This window comes from Cicer arietinum, chromosome 6 (assembly GCF_000331145.2).
Source record: "Cicer arietinum cultivar CDC Frontier isolate Library 1 chromosome 6, Cicar.CDCFrontier_v2.0, whole genome shotgun sequence".
In the NCBI taxonomy this organism is placed as follows: Eukaryota; Viridiplantae; Streptophyta; class Magnoliopsida; order Fabales; family Fabaceae; genus Cicer; species Cicer arietinum.
In genome coordinates, this window is record NC_021165.2 from 68,402,404 (window position 1) to 68,423,691 (window position 21,288).

Sequence of the window (21,288 nt, forward strand, 5' to 3'; positions counted from 1 at the left end):
ATAGCACCAAGCAAAATATCAATCTTTTCGATCATACTCAAGTGTCTCAAAATCTCTCTTATAGTTTGTTGTTTTGTTGTAATCTTTGTGTTGTAATCATTTACAACTGAGGTCTATTTACAAAATATATTTCTCAAACAAGAGTTGAGTAAATATCCAAATTCTAAATAGTCTCAAATCCATCACTTTGTAACTCAAGGTTGTTTTGTCAAATATTGAGTAAATTGCAAAAATCTTTTCATGCTTCGAAAGGCAACTTGTTAAAACCTTTCCAAAACAGTAAGGTAGAACTGAAGAAATCCTTTCTAGGTAGAAGGGTAGGAATTGTGTAAAGATCAAGATTGATCCCTGAAAACCAAGAACGATCTTGGTTTGAACACTTAGTGAAAAATCTCACGGTTGTGAGGACTTGACGTAACCCGGATTGGGTGAACCATGATATATCCTTGTGTGATCTCTCTATCTCTATCTCTATTTATTTTATGCTTAACAATCATATTTTATATTGATAAAATTGATATTGCTGTTTTTTACTAACCAAGATCAATCTTCGTTTATAACCAAGATCAATCTTGAGTTAAACTTTCAGTTTTAAATAGGAACTTTTTAAAAGGGGCAATTATAATTCAAACCCCTTTCCTTATAATTGATATTTCTACTTCAATTCCTTGATTGTTTTCCTACCATACACAATTCACACACCTTTTCAAGAACATCAATCATAGGAATGTCATTGACCATCTTCTTTGTTCTAGTTCTTGTAAGCTCCTAAAGTTCAGATGACCAAACATTGCATGCCACACACTAGTCCTCATCACTTGAGCTTACTACCTTAGAACATTGGATATCTATAGCTTGTATGTTGATGACAAATGTTCTGTTCTTTGAGCGAGATGCCTTTAGTATCATCTTTTTTTGCTCATCATACATCTATAAGGCATCATCCTTCATAATCACATGAAATTATTTATGAATTAGTTGTCCTATGCTTAGCAAATTGCTTTTCATTCCTGACACGTACAACACATTTTCAATCACCACTGTTTTGCCATTTCTTCTCTTGATCACCATGTTGCCAGCTCCATCAAATTTCAAGGTTTTATCATCAACAAACTTGATCTTGCTCCTTCTTGATGTATCAATATCCACCATCCATACTTTGTGACTTGTCATGTGATTTGAACATCCAGTGTCAAGAAACTAGAATTGAGAATATAAATGTTCTTCGATTGTGGTAGCCATCAACAAGACTGTTTCTAATTCTGAAGAAGAACGTTATTTGTTTGTGGTAGCCATCAACAAAACTGTGTTTGTGTCTGAATCATCTTCTTGAGAAGCACATGCCACACAAGAGTATAAGACAAAAGAAAAGAATTGAAAACAAGCTTAAAGTGTTTCTAACAAGTACAATTTGTAATGGAGAATTAGAGCCATATATATAAACCCTTGGCCTCCCTCTTCCTTTACAATTCTAAGAAATGTGAGACTTTTCAATATTCTTCAATTTCAATTAAACTCATCAATAATATCAAGTATCCCAACCAAATATTTTAGACTTCGAATAGTACTAAAGAAAAAGAAAATGTTTAGAGTAAAAGAGCATGCAAAATATTATGTTGATTTCTCATTGTCTCATTTTGATGATGTGAATTGATGTGTTATTCTAATTTGATGACTCTTATTATTGTGTTGTAATTGATACGATATTTGTTTGACGTTCTGTGTATTAAATTTCACTTGATTTATATTATTATATATTTTCAACGCTCACTTCATTTGTTGTTTGTGTGTGCGCGTTTACAAAAATGCAGTTATTACAAGTTTTATGCAGTGTCTTCGAGTGAAGTGAATTCTTCTTTGAAGATTGTATTTTTTTTATTTGACCTTTATTTTGGGAAGATCACAAATCTTATATGTGACATTGGAAATGAAATTTATAAGTTGTATTTTACTTATATATTTTGAAATTATATTTTGTAAGAAAACTTAATTAGTATAAAAGTAACTTTTTATAATTATTTAGTATAAAATATTATTACATATTTTATATTTTAGGTTCACAAATATAAGTCATTATTTTTTGACAAATATTTTTGGCATATTCTAATTGGTGAAACATAACAAAGTTTTTATTCGCATTTGTCTCAAAATCAAACAAGACACTTATTTATAGGTGAGCATACAATAGAGATAATAGCCCAAATACTTCACTTCGATAGAATCAATACTAGTTTCTTTTGAGAAAGTTCTGGAACCATTTTGCAGAAACCTTAGGATATCTTTTTAATCCATCTTCGTAATCTATGTAGTTCAATCCAAACCGAAATGTATAGCCTTCACCCCATTCAAAATTATCAAAAAGTGACCAAGCGAAAAATCCCTTAACGTTCGCGCCAAGCCTGTATTTTTGTAATATATCAAATGTCAAGAAATGAAAATCATAATAGTAAAAATTATATTTTAAAAATAGATTAATAAAAAATTATTATTAATTAAAGTGACAATAATAGTTATTTTATTATAACTATCGTGTTGATTTGAACTTTTTTCGTAAAAATTTTAAAATTAAATTTTTACCATTAAGGTGACACGTGATAAATTATTATTATATAATAATATTAGTATTTTTTGTTAATTTGAATAAAATATTAGATAAAAATATAACATAGTAATGGATATTTAAAATAAAAAGAATATTCAATACTTTCTTCTTTCAGTAATTAGAGATTGATTTTTTAAGAAAAAAAATTTGAATTCTAATTTAGAATGTTCTTAATTGGTCGATTTAAGAATGTAGAAATTAGGTTTATGTAATTTTATGCAAATAGTTTGATTCAGATTTGACGAAAAATTATTAGTTTTTGTCTCAATTCAAAAAGAACGATTTTGATTTGGTCAAATAATAAATTTGGTCAAACCCAACCAATCAAGACCCATGTACAGATCAAATTATGCAAGGATTTAGATTCATAGTTAAAATATCTAAAAAGAATAACTTACTGAATTGCAGAACGAAGGTAGTAGAGATGACGATAATAATAATCAATTCTAAAAGTATCCAAAAGAGCTTCTTCCACCGGAAGTGTTGGATCATTAAATTCATCCATACCTGTACATTAAGTGAGATATATAGTATGATATATTATTTCGTTATAAATTATTAATTATAATCGCATTCAAGAAAATTTATATGGTTTTATTTGTGTAGTTACCATTTTCATGGATGTATATTATAGGATTGTTGTATTTCTCCTTAATATGTAACAAAACCAGTCGAAGTCCTCTTGGATAAACATATAACCAACTTGAAGCAGCCTGACATAATTATAAATATTTGTTATGTTTGACATCAAAAGAATTTAAATTGTAACAAACTGATTGATAACTTGTTACTAGAAAAATAAAATTAATGACAACAAATTGAGACATCACATTTTTCTCTCTAATTTTTTTGTCATTAATTAAATTTTTCTAATTGTTATTTTGGGTTATCAGACACTTACCCTTGGCCCTATGGGTATCCCATTTTTTTCAACTACAATTGCGAAAACAGACATAAAATAATCAAATTCAACATATTTATGATAATTAATGAGCTAACATGTAGAATATATAAGTGTACTTACATGAAAGGTTAGCTCTAGAATCTGTTGTGTAACTAGGTGGCACACCCTCTTGAGGAGGTACATTATTAACATAATTAGTAGTGTAATAGTTTAAGCCAATAAAATCAAAAGAACCCTTGACTAAACGTGATTGCTCTGTACTGAATTTCGGTAATCGAGTTTTCACAATATTTTGCATACTTAGAGAATAATTTCCAGTTGTTAGTGGTTCCATAAACCTGAAACCAATAAAATAAATTAAAAATTAATTATCAACTTGGTAATCTTTTCTACTCCTTATTAGTATTCGAGCATCTTGTCAATTTTAATACACATTTTAAATAACTAGTATAAGTTATTTACTAAAGCTGCCTGAAAACAATAAGTTATTTACTGAAGCTTATAATGAAAAATATTAATTTAGTTACCATCCAAATTGGAAGTCAAAAGCTCTCATAGCAGCCAATTCATCTTCTATATTGTCTCCTAGTGGTAAGTACCAGTTACCTCCCAACGTTATACCAATCTTACCATTTTGTTTTGCCTGAACATATATACATATGTAACATTAAAGTAACATGTAAATAATAATAATAATTTTGACAAAATATTAAATTAACACAGATTTTTATTCAAAATAATAGTTTTTAATTATTTTTTTTAGAGTAACAATTCTTTAATTATTAATCCGCGCTTTAATAAATATTTATATATTAATCATTCTCTCATTTAAATATGCACGGTCCTACCCTTTTTAATTACCCTAAACCCTAAAACAAATTAAATTAAAGATAGGTTTGAGTTGTGAATAAATTAAGAAATAAACCTGATATTTGGTCTTATACAGTCGTACAGCATGTGCATGAGCAAGAATTTGGTTGTGTGAAACTATATAAGGTTCGGTGCCAGAATTTCCTCCTAGACACGTAGGATTTGAACATCGACCCGGTGCTAGTGTCCCAAGTGCATAACCACCGTAGCTAAACATCCATGGCTCGTTGAAAGTAACCCAATCCTTCACTCTATTTCCAAATTCGTGGAAACAAAGATCCGCATAGTCTCGAAAATCATTTCTAAAACATTAATATAGAGTTCAACAAATCATTTTTTTTAACAATTCAACGAATTATAACTATCAACACATTGAATTTGCTACACTAGGAAAATGACATTTAAAATTGAGACTCACATTATGCTAGAGTTTAAGAGACCACCATACTCGTCTTCCAAAGCTTGAGGAAGATCCCAATGAAAAAGAGTTACTAATGGTTGTATACCTACAATTTTATTAACAATAAATAATAATTTTTAACAAATAACTACTTAATAATTAAAATGATAAAATATAAAATGCTATAAATAGTTTGGAAAGTATATCTTGAATGGTACCGTTATCCAACAATTCATTGATGAGGTTGTTGTAATATTGTATTCCATCGAGATTTTTTCCTCCGCTCAACTTTCCTTCTATTGGTACGTAATAAGAAAAAAAGGAGATGTTAAAATAGTTGGTGTGAAACAAAGCATCCAACTAGATAATATTATATATGTTAAAAATGATCGTTGATAAAAATTTGACTTACTTGGGAGTATTCTCGACCAAGAGATTGAGAATCTGTACGAATCCATATTCAAATCTTTTATAATTTGCACATCTTCCTATATAAATAAATACATAACAGTTATCTCATTTTATTAGATTAGCTCTTAAACCTTCTTTATAAATATATCTAGATGATGATACTTAATGGAATATACATATAGATTTTTCTAGTGAAACATTATTTATCAATTTAACTTTATAAACATTTGAACTATTTCATATTGAACTAATTAATTCATCCCATAATAATTAAATACATAACAATAATATAAAATAATTTTTATTAATCATTTAATATTACCTATTGTCATAAATATATAATGGAGTATAAGGAATTTAAGAATAATACATATAATATTAATTATAGCATAGAATTAAAGTTAAATAAATAATATTATAATTTAGACTCCGTAAATAACAATATAGAAAAAACACATAAACACTAAGGTGGAAGATTGAGGGACAACCTTATAACGGTGGTATTGATCAATGGCGACGTCTCCATTGCTTCCATCAGCTATTCTTTCTGCACACATACATCGTAAATATGCATATTCACAATTTATAATCGAACAAAAAATAACATTAAGCTTTGTTTGAATTTCAAATCAATAGTTTATCATCGAATCTAATTGAAAAATAACGTTCAACTCTTTTGAAATTCTATTATTAAAATACAAATTAGATTTAAGATAGATCAATAAAGAAAGAAACCTGGATGGTTATGAGTATAGGTATCCCAGATATTTGGTCCTTTACCACTTTTATTCGCCGCACCTTCAAACTATAAGAAAGTCAACTCAAATAAATATTTTTAGTTTTTCATATAATTTATATTATATCTCAACTTTGTAAGAAATTCTCTCATTTATTTGTTTTTTTTTTCGTTTTTTTTACAAATTTTTACAAATTTATATATATATATATATATATATATATATATATATATATATATATAAATTTATTACAAGCAGCTCATATAAAGGTGTTGCAAGTAACAAATCTTATAAAGATGTAAGAAGAATTATAAGTGCAACTATTTTTTTTCTTTGTATTTTGGTTGTTTTGCATTTATAGCATTGTAACTACATGCACTCACACGTATTTTGATGGTTTGGTCAATATCTTTCACAGATGATGTATTTAAAATAAATAAATAAAAAATTTATAATATTTTGTAATAATAAATAGTATATAAATTTAAATCCCAACAATTTTTTTGACAAGAACTTAAAATAAAAATCAAGATGACATATGTGCAAAACAGCCCTAATTTTAATACACATTTTAAATAACGAGCATAAGTTACTTATAAAAATTTAGGGATGACAATAGGTAGGGTTTGAATAGGATACTATAGTATTCGTCCCTAAATCCGTATTTTAAAAAAATATTCACACCGTGTACTCTTACGTTCTGGGTACCTAAGTGTCTGTACTCATACCCGTTATCCACGTTTTAATTAAAATAGATCGATAAATAAATAATCTTGTTGTAATTAAATTTAAAATTTATTCAAATATTTTAAATTCAATCATAAAATATTATAAAACAAAATATTTTCTAACTCAAAATATTTCAAATGAACACTCATTACAATACACATTTTAATATTCATAATAATATTTTATGAAGTAGTAAGTCCTACGATAATATTATTCGAGATCTGTAAAAACAATTGATAGGAAGTTGAAAATATAATTATAAAGTCACGATTAATAGGAAAGAGTTATAAAGTCACAATTATTTACGTATTCATCATAATCAAATTATTAAAAAGTTTGCAAACGTTTATATTTCAATTATAAATATTGTAGTGGTCCAATGATATTAAAAGATGTTAAAACATAAAAGAAAATAATTAATTAAACTAAACACTAATATAATAAATAAATAAATAAAATATTTATATAAATGCGGGTGCGGGGCAAGATGGATACTATAGATAGTACTCATACTCACACCCATATCTGCTTAATTTTGCAGGTAATTACATGTTTCTCTGTCCAAACCCATTATGCGGATTTTTATCCTATCAATTGTGGATTTTTTTGCAGATACCCATTAGAATTCACTCTTCACCCATTCTAAATCACTCTTGTTAATATTTAGTGAGCAAAAGTTTTGCCACTAGATTCTTTTAAAAACTGTGTTTTAAAATGGAAATGAGTTTAATAAATAATTTATTTGAATAAAAATATAAGTAAAAACAACAATTTTTTAATTATCATTTTTATTTACATTTCATTTTAAAATAATGTATCTTAAAAGAGTGAACATGCAATACTTGTTAGGAATCTTAACCTACCAAAAATATTATGAGAATTATTTAATAAAAAAATATAATAATTTAAATTTACACTTGCGACGTCAGTTATGCTTTATTTTTATTATAGATACATTTCCGACCTTGTATATGTATGTCTTCTCTAGTCTAAATAATTCATTACAAAAAAATTATAAAATAAAAATTGGAAGAACTTAATTTATATATATGCATTACTTGGTGTGATGATCCCCCTGCCCCAAAAATGAATCCAGCAGGGAAACTTTTCCGAGAGAGGTTACCGATTTCAAGAAGAGGATCTTCTGCATTTGTGAAAGCAAATGTTAATGATATCACAACAAATAGAGCAAACATATTATTGGCCATAGTAATCATATTTGTATTATTTGCTTTACCACTTTACTTTTTGTGTTTCAGTCACTGCCTATTTATACTGGATGGAATACTTTGCCTATTGATCCATGTGCTACTTTAATAATCATATTTATTGATTAAATATATTTTTTGGTACTATATGATATTTTGTGCATAATAATATTTTTATACGTACTTCCGTTTGACACGGCTCTAAACATTCACACGTGTTTTTTGTCCATCTTGGTCACATGAATTCAGACAGGCGTGTATAATTTTGAGATAAATAATCATTGACAGCTACAAGTATGTTTTTGTCCATCTTGCATAATTTATATTATGACAGCTACAAGTATATTTTTTAATAAAGAAAATTTATTTTTTTACTAAAATAAATGAAAATTTATTACAAACGACAAAATTGAAGATCAACGGCTAAAGATATAACGTAAATACAATTTAAATGGTAGTTGCAACAATATTTGATATATTAGGTCATAGCAATTAATATTAAAAATCTTGTAAGGGACAATTTGTTTGTTAATAAATAATTATTTAAAATTAATATTTTTTAAAACAAATAAAAATTTATGTTTTTTTAATATCATCGTCATAAAAATGAGAATAATTATAATTTATAAACTATAAATTTTCACACTTAAATTTTTTTTCACATGTTTTTGTAAATGGATCACAAAATAAATCATTGGAACATATATTTATACGAGAAATAAATGTTTGTTATTAGTAATTTAATTAAAATTAATATTTGTTATATATTCTAAATATAATTGGTATTTTATTAATACCCTCGACAATAAAATGAGAACACTTAATATACATTATCTATAATTGATACACATAATAAATATTTGTCACTAATTAATTATTACATACGAGATAAATTATCACTTATAAAATTAAACTATTATAATTATATATATATATACGAGATACAAGATACGTTCGTCCCCAGAAAAGTTTCAAAATAACTACGAGACAAATTGATATTTATAAAATTGAATTATAAAGAGCAGGCTTTTGGCGTGGGCAAATTGTCCAATAACACAGGTCTTCCAATTGGAGAACCTTCAAATTTTTCTATTTTTATAATATAATAAAATGAGGGTGAATTTTATTTTTGTAATATTGTTGGACCACATTGTCTGTCACCCCCATGATAAAACGATTTTTAAACTTCAACTAGTCTGTAACTTGTGCCGTGCACTGATGCACATGTGAGTTATACGTAAAGATTTATAAGAAAATGAGTGTGTGTGATAAGGACATTAATAAATAGTTGTTTTATTTAGAACCTTAAAATAATATCTTTACCTCATTCGAGAAAGAGTTTTACTTCATAAATCGTATCTTTATATATGACTTTTTTATTTGAAAAAAGAGAGATATTAGAAAAGATCCTACCCAAGTTTTAATAAATGAAAAGGTAGAAAAATTATAATTTGTTATTAAATTAATAAATAAAAAGTTGAAAAACATGAGAAACTTGTGAATCGGGAATAGTCAAGAGAGACTAATTTTAAACTCAAACTACATTAAATTACTTTTCAAATTATTGTCAAACACATTTATCTATGCGTAAGTACTCTCAATTTGTAAATCGATGAGTTGTATAAAAAATATAATTGTTGTTAAATGATAACAAAAATTCATTTTTAAAACTAACAATAAACCTTTTTAATAGCTCATAGTTACAACCTCACTTATCTCCCAATATTGCTAGCATTTATATTATTTACTGCAAAAATATACTCCAAATATATGGAGATGTGCGTAAAACTAAAAACTAATAAAATATCAAAAGAAGGTGAATTAACTAGTGAATAGACAAATTAATTCTTCAAATTTTAACCGTCAAGTAAATTACTTTTACAAATGTACAAATATATTTTTAAAATTGTAAACTTCATCGTTAAAGATTATGATATCACATTTGAATATTTGAAGTATTCACGTTAATCTCATTTCGAAGTCATCACAACATGGACTAAATTTTTATTGAAATTTAAATCTTGTATGCACTAATTTGTCTATAATTAGTCCATACACAATAACAATTACTCACAATTTTTCATCGAGATAACAAAATTTTATCAGCAATTTTTTTATAAATATAGATAAGTCATATATTCAATTATAATATCATATCAAAATATCTAACAACTAAAGTTTATACAAATCACACAACAAAGAAAAATAGGAAGAAATTGTGTGAGAAACTTCATTGGTCAACCTTTGGAATTAGCACCAGAACAATATTGTTAGCCGAACTAATATGAGAGGTATCATTCTAAACACTGCTAACAAATTGGTATAAAGATGAAGCCACAATGTCCCAACAATGCTGGTAGAAAAGAGTTGGAAAGCCATCCTCCACGGGGCTTTGTGGGACCTATATCAATCAGAGTCTTCTAAATCTCAACCATAGAAGATATAGAGCGCAAACTTACCTAATGATTCTCCAAATGTGCTGGCTAAAAGGAAAATGATACAATGGGCTCCCTGATTTTTTTATCTTCATGAAAAAGATCAAAACATGTCGCATAATCATATCCTTTAACTTCACAGCGTCCAATTCTCACTCTCTATTTCCATCTCTAAGCTCCATGATTTTATTCCTTCTTCTTATAGTCAATTCATCTTCGTGATAAAGAGTTTGAAGCAATTCATTTTGGAGACCAAATTCAAACGCATCAATGTATCTATCGTGCCCATAATGAAAGCTATTTTGAATACCATTCAACCTAGCTATCATATCCTTTTTACGCTTAAAGATGTTTCCCAAAATGTATTTGTTCCACTCTTTAATAAGTGAAGTCATACCTTCCAACAAAGAAACTAAATCTCCGCCATTGATCAACTTCTCTCTTATCCAGGGTTAAAATTATAATGCATAATCCAAGAAACTTCAAATCTAAAGGGATGGTTGGGGGGGACTAGAATACTGCCCCTGAAGCATAACAATAATAGGATGATGGTTACAATGGATACGACGAAAAACTCTAGCCAACTCCATCGACACCTCACAAAACATATAGGACTTTGTACTAGCCTCAACAATTAGCCGCCGTTGAAAAAAATTGCCCAGTCAGGACCGTATCTAGAAGACCGTGCGTGACCTTAGACGGGGCCCAATTTTTCCAAACATTTTTCAAGATATGAACATCCTTATATACATGATCTCCTTTATCCTGAGATGCAACCAAGAGACGGGAATAAACTGATAAAACTGAATATACCCCCTTTGGAGTCTTGCTTCCAAGACCAATTATCCTCCTCGTAAAGAGAGTGATCCCTTTTAGAACCGTGACCAAATTGACCACAAGGTCCTGCTCCCAAACAAACAAGCCTCTCCTCCATCTAAGCTCCCACACCCAAGAACCCCTAACCACCTACAATCTCTCCCTTGAGTGTATGTCCATTCATTAATTAATTACATCTCTCTCTCAAGCACCAGATTTTTCACATTTGCATTGTTGTTAGCACAAATTGATCAGTCTTCACCATGTTTAATTTTTATGCATCTTATAGTTTGTTTCATTTAAAGTGTCATTCTAATAAGGAAAATGAGTTTTGGTCTTCTTGAATTGTTTTAAAATGTTTTTAACTAACCCTTTCTATTCAGATAAATTCTTGAAGTGTGTTCTTCTTATTTTTGGCTTTACATGTTAATTATTTTGAGGAAACTTAAACCTGATGAGTTACAAAAAATTACTATAGACACAAGATGGTTTTCATAGTACAAAATACTTTTTATTTAAGTTTGGAGTACATTATGACATTCCCAAGGTGCAAGGTGCATTGCGTCAATCCATGCATCACTTGCTGGTACATCTCCTTGTCTCTGAGTGCAACGAAGGCCAACTATAACGCAATGCGCTAGCTTGATGCCTCCCATGCATCAGTTAGCTACCACGATGCACTACGTGCTAGAGCAATGCAATAACATTCGTTTCAAAGCTCTATTTAAGCTAAAAAATAATATATTATTCGGATTCTAACTTTTTAAAGCAAAGTAGACAACTACATCTTGGAGGGTTCTTCGCTCAACTATGATGACACTAGTAGAATTTTACCTTTTTAAGTCGGTTAAAATGTATATTTTAAGTCAGTTATATGTCCGAGTTAACGGCAAACGACTTAAAAAATATATTGTTTTTTAACTCGTTTCATGAACCGACTTAACAGAATTTCGTCGTTTTAAGTCAATTCAACTTAACCGACTTAAACATCATAAATTCAGTTCAACAAATTAACTTTTTAAGTCAGATCTTTTGATCAACTGACTTAATAGATAGAGTTAAAATTATTATTTTTTTAATAAATTTTTTATTTTATTTTTATGCTCTTGATCCATTCATATATATAATTTCGTATTAAATTTCAAATAAGAGTTTTGTACTTGCAACCACAATTTTATATAATCATCTAATAACCACAATATACAATATAACATGGAGTACGAGATGTCTCTCCTTTCTGACTAATCTTGACAAAATGACAAAATGAAAAAATGATTTAGATGGTCATTAATAAAATTACAAAATCACACTGTAGCAATATTCAATAGACCTACATTAGCATTGTCATTGTCTTCAATTAATTATAAAATAAAATCCACACAACGTTTTTGAACTTCTTTAGTTTGATCTGGATGAAATGATCTCAAGACATCAAATATCTAAATAAAAAAAAACACAATCAATATCGGTTGAATCCTAATTTTTTATGATACTAACATTAAAAAATACAATCAATACCAACTTGTAATTTTTTATCATACGAACATAAAAAACACAATCAATAGTTAGTTGTAAAATATTATGTGCCTGCATCCATGAATCAACGTTGTTACAATCTTCAACATATGTAACATGATATAGTAGTAGTGACACTCATATATTTGTCATGTTTAACGAATCATCATGCTATATCTATTTTGTATAATTATGGCAAATCTCATAATAAATAAAATGATTTCTTATTTATTCAAAATGTAACCGAATTACATTTATACATTAACACAAAGACAATAAAAGTTTCCTACATTTTTAGGATTTTCTTTTTAAACAAATTGTAAAAATTCCTCAACACCTTGTTGGTCTTTACTTTTTTTTATTGTCCAGTGTGTATTCATATTGTTATTATTTTGATTATTAATTTGTTCCCTATTATATAAAATGAAACATGTAAAATATGTAGTTTAATTTGTTAATATAAATGATAAAATCTATTGACTAATGCAAAATTTAGCAAAAAAAAAAAAATGCAACTTTGTGTGTAGTCTCCAAACAAAATGATAAAGAGTCGTTTAAAAAGAATGAATTTGACATGTTATTTTTTTTTTTTTTTACTTTCTTTCAAATAGTGTATACATTATGATACTAGAAAATTATTAAAAAAAATTATTACCATCTCTACACAAATGAACTTAAACTCAAAGATGTGACATGAAGTGGGGATGATAAAATGGAGACGATGATCGTGAGGTTGACGGAGAACAGCGTAACGGTGATGATAAAGTAGAGACGATCATTCGTACTAATCATTCTAGCAACATGAAGGTTGGTTAGATGTTATATATCAAAATGTGGAGTGGTGACAATAAAATGGAGATGGTGGTGAGCTCGACAGAGGACAATGTAAGATGATAAAACTATAAAAAGGAGACGATGATTGTGAGAGAAAATGTGCAGCTGAAAATATTGACATCTATTAAGTCGTTTCTTCCGTAAATCCTTTAACCAATTAACTGGGTTAAATATAGAATAAGAGACATATATTAACTGTTCATTAACTGAGTTAAACATAGAATAAGAGACATATATTACTCGTTTGTTCAGTAAACCGACTTAAACATATTGGTCGCACTTAAACGCCTAAACTGTATTAAAAACTTATTTTTCTCCTATTCCTTTCTTTCCTTGTAATCAAATAACTTACAATGTCAAAATAACGAATTAATAATGATATAGCGAAAATAAGATGGTTTTATTTCCAACAGTTTTTCTCATATTATTGTTTATATAGTTCTTTTTAAATTCATTTGACATTGTATTCCAATTTATGAACCTTTACTCACTCAAGTGTTCATAATTTTATCATGTAGTTAAATTAAATACAATCTATGTGGAGATAATCACAATTTCATTTTATTTTTTGAATGAATTGGTATACTTGCTAAAGATAGATGTGAGATAGATAAAGGAAACAAAATTTATCTTCATCTTTGTCCCATATGTTTAGTTATTGGTTGAAATTAAGGTGGATTCTTCTCACCGTTTTCTCTTCGTGAAATTCAAAATTCTCAAATGGGTAAAGAGTAATTAATTAGTTAAGGTGTTGATGGTTAAAGTAATGGAATTTGAGTATTATAAAAAAAATAGATATATAAGAAACGAACATCGAGGTAATGCATCTATGAGAGAAACTTTGCGTTTAGAAATTTATCAATATGATCCTCTATGGCCTTAATCGGCTATTATTTTTTTTTAAAGGCAAAGATGAATATATAATATTGAAAATGAGTAAAAGGATTACTCAAATCTAATATATATTGTGTATGGATATGGATCCATCTATATCTAATGAAAGATATTGGTTAATATATGAAAGTGAAAATTGTATCATAATTTTTGAAATATGGAGAATTAAAAAAAAATCATTTAAAAAAGTATCCGTATTAAAATTAAAATGGATCTTAGAGAAAAAGTGTCAAGAAAATACGGACTATGTCGATTAAGTGATTATACTCAAAAATATTATCTAAATGTTATAGATAACTCTAATCAATCTATATAATTTATGTAAGAAAGTCGTCTTTGCAAACTCAGATTTTCTTAAATTTGTAATTGCGACTTGTAACTAAGTTAAAAAAAAATGTATTTTGATATATAGTTTTCAAAATGGTGTACTAACCCAAATTCCAAAGAACTAACCCAAATTTTAGACACATTCTAAATAATCTAAAGAAAAACAAAAACACTAACTACCACCATTCATAATTAAAAGACAAAATTTATTAATTACTTTTAGTGAAAAATGCCTCAAAATGGAAACAATTAAATCTTAAGTATATAGACATTTAAGATTCATTATTTATTAAAAATTCTAGATCAAACAATGGATTCGTTTAATAGAAAGTTCGAGCAATATAAAACATATAAAAAATTTGATGCTTACAAAATATTTATCTTTTTATATTGAAGACAATTACAAAATATTTATATATATATATATATATTACCAAACTCATCGCAAGTACATGAAACTCAAACTTTCATGGAAGACCTGATTCGCATTACAATGCACTACATTATATGACCAAATGATAATTCTAAATTTTTTCATCAATTAAAATAAATTAAAAACATAACCACTATTGTGGTTAGGATGTGAGAGTTAGGTAGTAGAGTACTAAGAGCATCTCCAATGGTAAACTCAATATGAGTTCTTTAGATGGGGTCCACTGTGCTATATCATCTTGAAGCAATTCACTCATCTTCTACTCCAAAAGTGAACTCAACATGATTGAAGTTCTACTATGCCACATCACCCTAAATCAACTCATTCATTTTTTACGATTTAACTTTTAAAAAATCATATTATAATATTATACATTATTTTAATTTAAAATTAAAATAAAAAAATTAATTTAAAATAAAAAATTTATTTAAAAAGAAGTTAACATCTATATATTATTTTTATTATACATTATTTTTATTATTATTAATATATTAAAAAAAAGTTAACAGCTATAAATTAATAAAAAAAGATAAATTTATTATTATTAATAAAGTAATAAAAGGTAGCGGTTATAATTATATTATTATTAAATTATAAAAGTAGATAGAAAAAAAAAAAAAAGTAACTGCTATGAAGCACCGTTCTTTCCTGACAGTACCGTGATTACACCTTGGCACAACTCCAACGGTGAACCCACAAAAAACTCAAAGTTAAGTAATTACACGCTGGCGGACGAACTCATTTTCACTCCCGTTGGAAATGCTCTAAGAAAGGTTCATGGTTCGATCTCCTCTTAAAATAGTAACATACTAACATTGGTTTTTATTAAAAGAAAAAACATAACTATTGTTTTGGTCCTAAAAATATAAGATTTTGTCATATTGGTCATTGAGTCGATCTAAAACTCAAATAGATCTTCTATTTTTCAAAACATGATCAATAATTTTAATCTTTAACATTAACTAAGACCTCAACATTGTTAAACTTTCAGACGTAGACGTGGACAAAATGATTTATCTCAAAGTTAAAGGAATGTATATGCACTACAAGAAATTTTCCATATACTAACCGTTGTTTTTAGTGACATATATAAATGTCATAGGTATATCTAATATATACATTTTAAAATTTATTTATGCAACATTCGTCATAATCAATTTGATCATCTTCTTATTCAAAATTTACAGCACTCTCAACAAAATATTTAACAAAAAATTAGAAATAAAAACATAAAATTAACCGTTGGGTTGGCTGTTGGGTTTTGGGCTCCCTTCCTATGTGGAGAAAGGCCCAATATGTGCAAGCCCATGTGTCTCACTTGACCAAGTGGAGAGAGGTCAGATTAGCGGGCGTGTAAGAGTTGAATTCAGAGAGAGAGGCAAAGAGAAAAGTGAGAGAGGAAGAGCAAACCCTATTTTCGTATAAAACAGAGCAGCTGCACTAGATTCGCGATTTCTCCTTCGTTCACCGTCGGATCGGGCTGAAATTTGGACAGCAGGTTCGTGACTCGTGGTACTTCATTCTGACCGTTTGGATCGTCGATCAGAGGTCTGAGGTGGGAGAAATTGGACTCGGACAGCAGCCGTTTTTCTGGTTTTTTTTGCTGAACTTTTTTCTCAATTTCATGTTTGTTTTCTCATTGTGTTGGCTGATTGTTGTGCTAGTTACCTTGCTGTTTTTGGCTGGTTACTGAGCACGAATTTGTGCCATATTAGAAACTCTTTGTACCCATATTTTGATCATAGTGGAGCTTTATTACTGGCTTGGTCCCGTGGTTGTTTACTTCTCACATTGAGAAGGTTTTTCCACGTTAAAAATTATTGTGTCATTTGTGATTGGTGATTTTAGTTGCTGTGATTATTTGTTGATTGCTCCTCACAGATTCTTGCAAGTTTGGGAAATTGATTATCCGCTGCATATTGCTCTGTTAGAGTTGTTATTATATTTGTTGTTGAATTTCCCATCAGAGTGGCATCAGAGCTCTTTGGTTAAGGGGCTGTTTGACTTGTTTGAATGATGGAGGCAAATACAAATAGAATGATTTGTTTGAATGGCACTAATTATCACTTATGGAAGGGAAAAATGAAGGATCTGTTATTTGTGAAGAATTTGCATCTTCCTGTGTTTGCTACTGAGAAGCCAGAATCCAAGACTGATGAGGATTGGAGCTTTGAACATCAGCAGGTCTGTGGTTTTATTCGGCAATATGTAGAAGACAATGTTTATAATCACATTGCTAATGAGGAACATGCAAGATCCTTGTGGAAGAAGATTGAATCTTTGTATGCTTCTAAATCAGGGAATAATAAGTTGTATTTGTTGAACTCCTTGATGAATTTGAGGTACAAGGAGGGGACTTCTATTTCAGATCATTTAAATGATTTTCAAGGGCTCCTAGATCAATTGTCAGGTATGGGTATCAAATTTGATGATGAAGTGTTGGGACTATGGCTACTGAATACTCTACCAGATTCTTGGGAAACTTTTCGGGTTTCAATTACAAACTCAGCTTCTGATGGTGTTGTCTCTTTGCAAAGTGTAAAGGGAAGTGTTCTTAATGAGGAGATGAGAAGGAAGGCACAAGGTACTTCATCTCATTCCGAGGTACTTGTCACTGAGAACAGGGGCCGAAGTCAAAGAAAGGAACCGAAAGGGAATAGACAGAATAACAGAAGTGCGAGTAGAGAGAACAACAGAAGTAAGTCCAAGTCCAGACACAAGAATGTGGAGTGCAATTATTGTCACAAAATGGGGCACATACAGAGGAACTGTTTCATATGGAAAAGGGAGAGCAAAAACAATAACAGTAAGCAGAGAGATAAGAATCATGATGATGATGACCGTGTTACTACTGCTACTTGTGATGATCTGATTATTCTCCGTGACTATGACTCAGTCAATCTTGTATCAGATGAGAGCATGTGGATTATTGATAGTGGTGCTACACTGCATGTTACACCAAGGAAGGAGTTCTTCACATCTTACACTTCTGGTGACTTTGGAGTGTTGAAGATGGGTAATGATGGTGTGTCCAAGGTAGTTGGTATTGGTGATGTTTGTTTGCAGACCAACATGGGAGTGCAGTTGTTGCTTAGAGGAGTCAAACATGCTCCAGATGTTCGCTTTAATTTGATCTCTGTGCAGATGCTTGATGATGGTGGTTATGATAATCACTTTGGTTCAGGAAAATGGAAACTCACCAGAGGTAACTTAGTTGTGGCCAGAGGGGAGAAAATTAATAAACTGTATTGGACTAAAGCATTGGTTGCTAAAGACAGTGTGAATGCCATGGATATGGAGGCTTCTTTGTGGCACCGCAGGCTTAGTCATATCAGTGAAAAGGGGCTGAATTGTTTAGCTAAAAAGGATGTACTTCCGGGATTAAAGAGTGCAGAGTTGGAGAAATGTTCTCATTGCATGGCTGGTAAGCAGACTAGAGTATCCTTCAAGAAACATCCTTCCTCAAGGAAGTCAGAGTTGCTTGAATTGGTGCATTCTGATGTTTGTGGCCCGTTGAAGGTAAAGTCAATTAGTGGTGCACTTTACTTTGTTACTTTTATTGATGATTGTTCCAGAAAGCTTTGGGTCTATGCTTTGAAGACAAAAGACCAAGTTCTGGAGAAATTCAAAGAGTTCCATGTTATGGTGGAGAGACAGTCAGGCAAGAAGTTGAAATGCATTCGTACTGACAATGGTGGTGAGTATTGTGGACCATTTGATGTTTATTGCAAGCAGCACGGTATCAGACATGAAAAGACTCCTCCTAAAACCCCTCAGCTGAATGGTTTAGCAGAGAGAATGAACAGGACATTGATTGAAAGAGTTAGGTGTATGCTTTCTGAAGCAAAGTTGCCTAAGCATTTCTGGGGTGAAGCATTGTACATGGCAGTGCATGTTATTAATCTGAGTCCTGCAGGTGCTTTGAATGCTGAGGTGCCAGACAAGATTTGGTTTGGCAAGAATGTCAGGTATGATCATTTGCGTGTCTTCGGTTGCAAAGCATATGTGCATGTTCCAAAGGATGAGAGATCCAAGTTGGATGGGAAGACAAGACAGTGCATCTTTATCGGTTATGGTCAGGATGAATTTGGCTACAAGCTGTTTGATCCAGTTGAGAAGAAAGCTGTTAGAAGCCGTGATGTGAAGTTCATGGAAGACCAAACCATTGAAGACATTGATAAGATGGAGAAGACTACACCTGAGATTGATAATGGTTTGTCTGATGTTGATCCAGTTCGGATGCCTACACATGATCTGGATACTGCTGAAAATAATGTTCAGAATGATGAGCAACATGGTGATGTTGGTGATCAGCAGCTTGGAGATGATTTTGATGTTCCTAATGATGATGCTGAAGAAGAACATGAGATGTCACAAGATGAGGATCTTGGTGATGCTCCTGAACCACCTCAAGCTCAAGTTTGGAGGTCTACTAGGCAGAGGAAACCATCCACCAGGTATCCTTCTGATGACTATGTTACCTTGACTGATGGAGGCGAACCTGAATGTTATGATGAAGCCATGGAGAGTGATGAAAAGAAGAAGTGGTTGGATGCTATGCAAGATGAAATGAAGTCTTTGCATGATAATCACACTTTTGATTTGGTGAAACTACCTAAGGGAAAGAAGGCTTTGGAAAACAGGTGGATCTTCAGAGTGAAGCAAGAAAGCAATTCTACATCTCCAAGATATAAAGCTAGATTAGTTGTGAGAGGTTTCAGACAGAGAAAGGGTGTTGATTTCAATGAGATTTTTTCTCCTGTGGTGAAGATGTCATCCATTAGAACTGTGTTGAGTTTGGCTGCTACTCTTGATTTGGAGGTAGAGCAAATGGATGTAAAAACTGCTTTCCTTCATGGTGATTTGGAGGAAGAGATTTACATGAAGCAACCTGATGGTTTTCTTGTTAAAGGCAAAGAAGACTATGTGTGTAGGCTCAGAAAGAGTCTATATGGTTTGAAGCAGGCCCCGCGTCAGTGGTACAAGAAGTTTGAGTCAGTTATGTGTGAGCAAGGCTACAGGAAGACTACTTCTGATCACTGTGTCTTTGTTAAAAAGTTTGCTGATGATGATTTCATTATCTTGTTATTGTATGTTGATGACATGCTTATTGTTGGGAAAAATATTTCCATGATTAACAGGTTGAAGAAGCAATTGGGCGAGTCATTTGCCATGAAAGACATGGGAGCTGCTAAGCAGATTCTTGGTATAAGAATCATGCGTGACAGGAACAAGAGAAACTTTGGCTGTCACAAGAACACTATGTTGAAAGACTGTTACAGAGGTTCCAGATGGAATATGCTAAGGCTGTAAGTACTCCTCTTGCTACTCATTTTAAATTGAGTACTAGTCAGAGTCCTACCAATGAAGCTGAAAAATCAGATATGCAACGAGTTCCTTATGCATCTGCTGTGGGTAGTTTAATGTATGCAATGGTGTGTACAAGGCCTGATATTGCACATGCTGTTGGTACAGTTAGTAGATTTCTGTCTAATCCAGGTAGAGAGCATTGGAATGCTGTGAAATGGATTTTGAGGTATCTTCGTGGTACTACCAGTTTGAGGCTTTGTTTTGGAGGTGATAAGCCTACTCTTGTGGGATATACTGATTCTGATATGGCTGGAGACATTGATTCCAGAAAGTCTACTTCAGGCTACTTGATTAAGCTTGCAGGGGGAGCTGTGGCATGGCAATCCAGATTGCAGAGGTGTGTTGCATTGTCCACTACTGAGGCAGAGTTCATTGCCATTACAGAAGCATGCAAGGAATTGTTATGGTTGAGGAAATTCTTGCAGGAGCTTGGTTTTGTTCAAGATAAGTATTTGCTATTTTGTGATAGTCAAAGTGCAATTCATCTTGGTAAGAACTCAACCTTTCATTCTAGGTCCAAGCACATTGATGTTAGGTATCATTGGATACGTGATGTTTTGGATGCTGGGTTGTTGGAATTGGCCAAGGTTCATACAGATGATAATGGTGCTGATATGATGACCAAGGCATTACCGAGAAGCAAGTTTGAAACTTGTTGTGAGATCGCCGGTTTGGCGGTCACCTCCACATAGTTGTGAGGGGGAGATATGTTGGGTTTTGGGCTCCCTTCCTATGTGGAGAAAGGCCCAATATGTGCAAGTCCATGTGTCTCACTTATCCAAGTGGAGAGAGGTCAGATTAGT

At 30.6% G+C, this 21,288-nt stretch overlaps 1 protein-coding gene across 1 annotated transcript; it reads right to left on the minus strand.

Annotated features, from left to right (window-relative positions):
* Positions 1 to 2,107: 2,107 nt before the first annotated feature.
* On the minus strand, positions 2,108 to 7,910 carry LOC101491699 (non-cyanogenic beta-glucosidase-like). The gene is made up of 13 exons (XM_004507259.3): positions 7,712 to 7,910; positions 5,923 to 5,992; positions 5,676 to 5,734; positions 5,189 to 5,264; positions 4,995 to 5,072; positions 4,795 to 4,882; positions 4,432 to 4,678; positions 4,034 to 4,149; positions 3,627 to 3,844; positions 3,504 to 3,535; positions 3,213 to 3,315; positions 3,001 to 3,109; positions 2,108 to 2,399 (listed from the first exon to the last, which is right to left on the minus strand). Exons 1-13 carry the CDS (start codon positions 7,868 to 7,870, stop codon positions 2,228 to 2,230), a joined length of 1,527 nt encoding a protein of 508 aa, XP_004507316.1. The 5' UTR covers positions 7,871 to 7,910; the 3' UTR covers positions 2,108 to 2,227.
* Positions 7,911 to 21,288: the final 13,378 nt, after the last annotated feature.

Coding starts and splice junctions, on each gene's coding strand:
- LOC101491699 (XM_004507259.3), bottom strand. CDS start 7,870: ATGATTACTATGGCCAATAATATGTTTGCTCTATTTGTTGTGATATCA. Junction 5,073..5,188: donor TTGGTCGAGAATACTCCCAA/GTAAGTCAAATT, acceptor ACGTACCAATAG/AAGGAAAGTTGAGCGGAGGA. Junction 3,110..3,212: donor AATATACATCCATGAAAATG/GTAACTACACAA, acceptor CTTAATGTACAG/GTATGGATGAATTTAATGAT.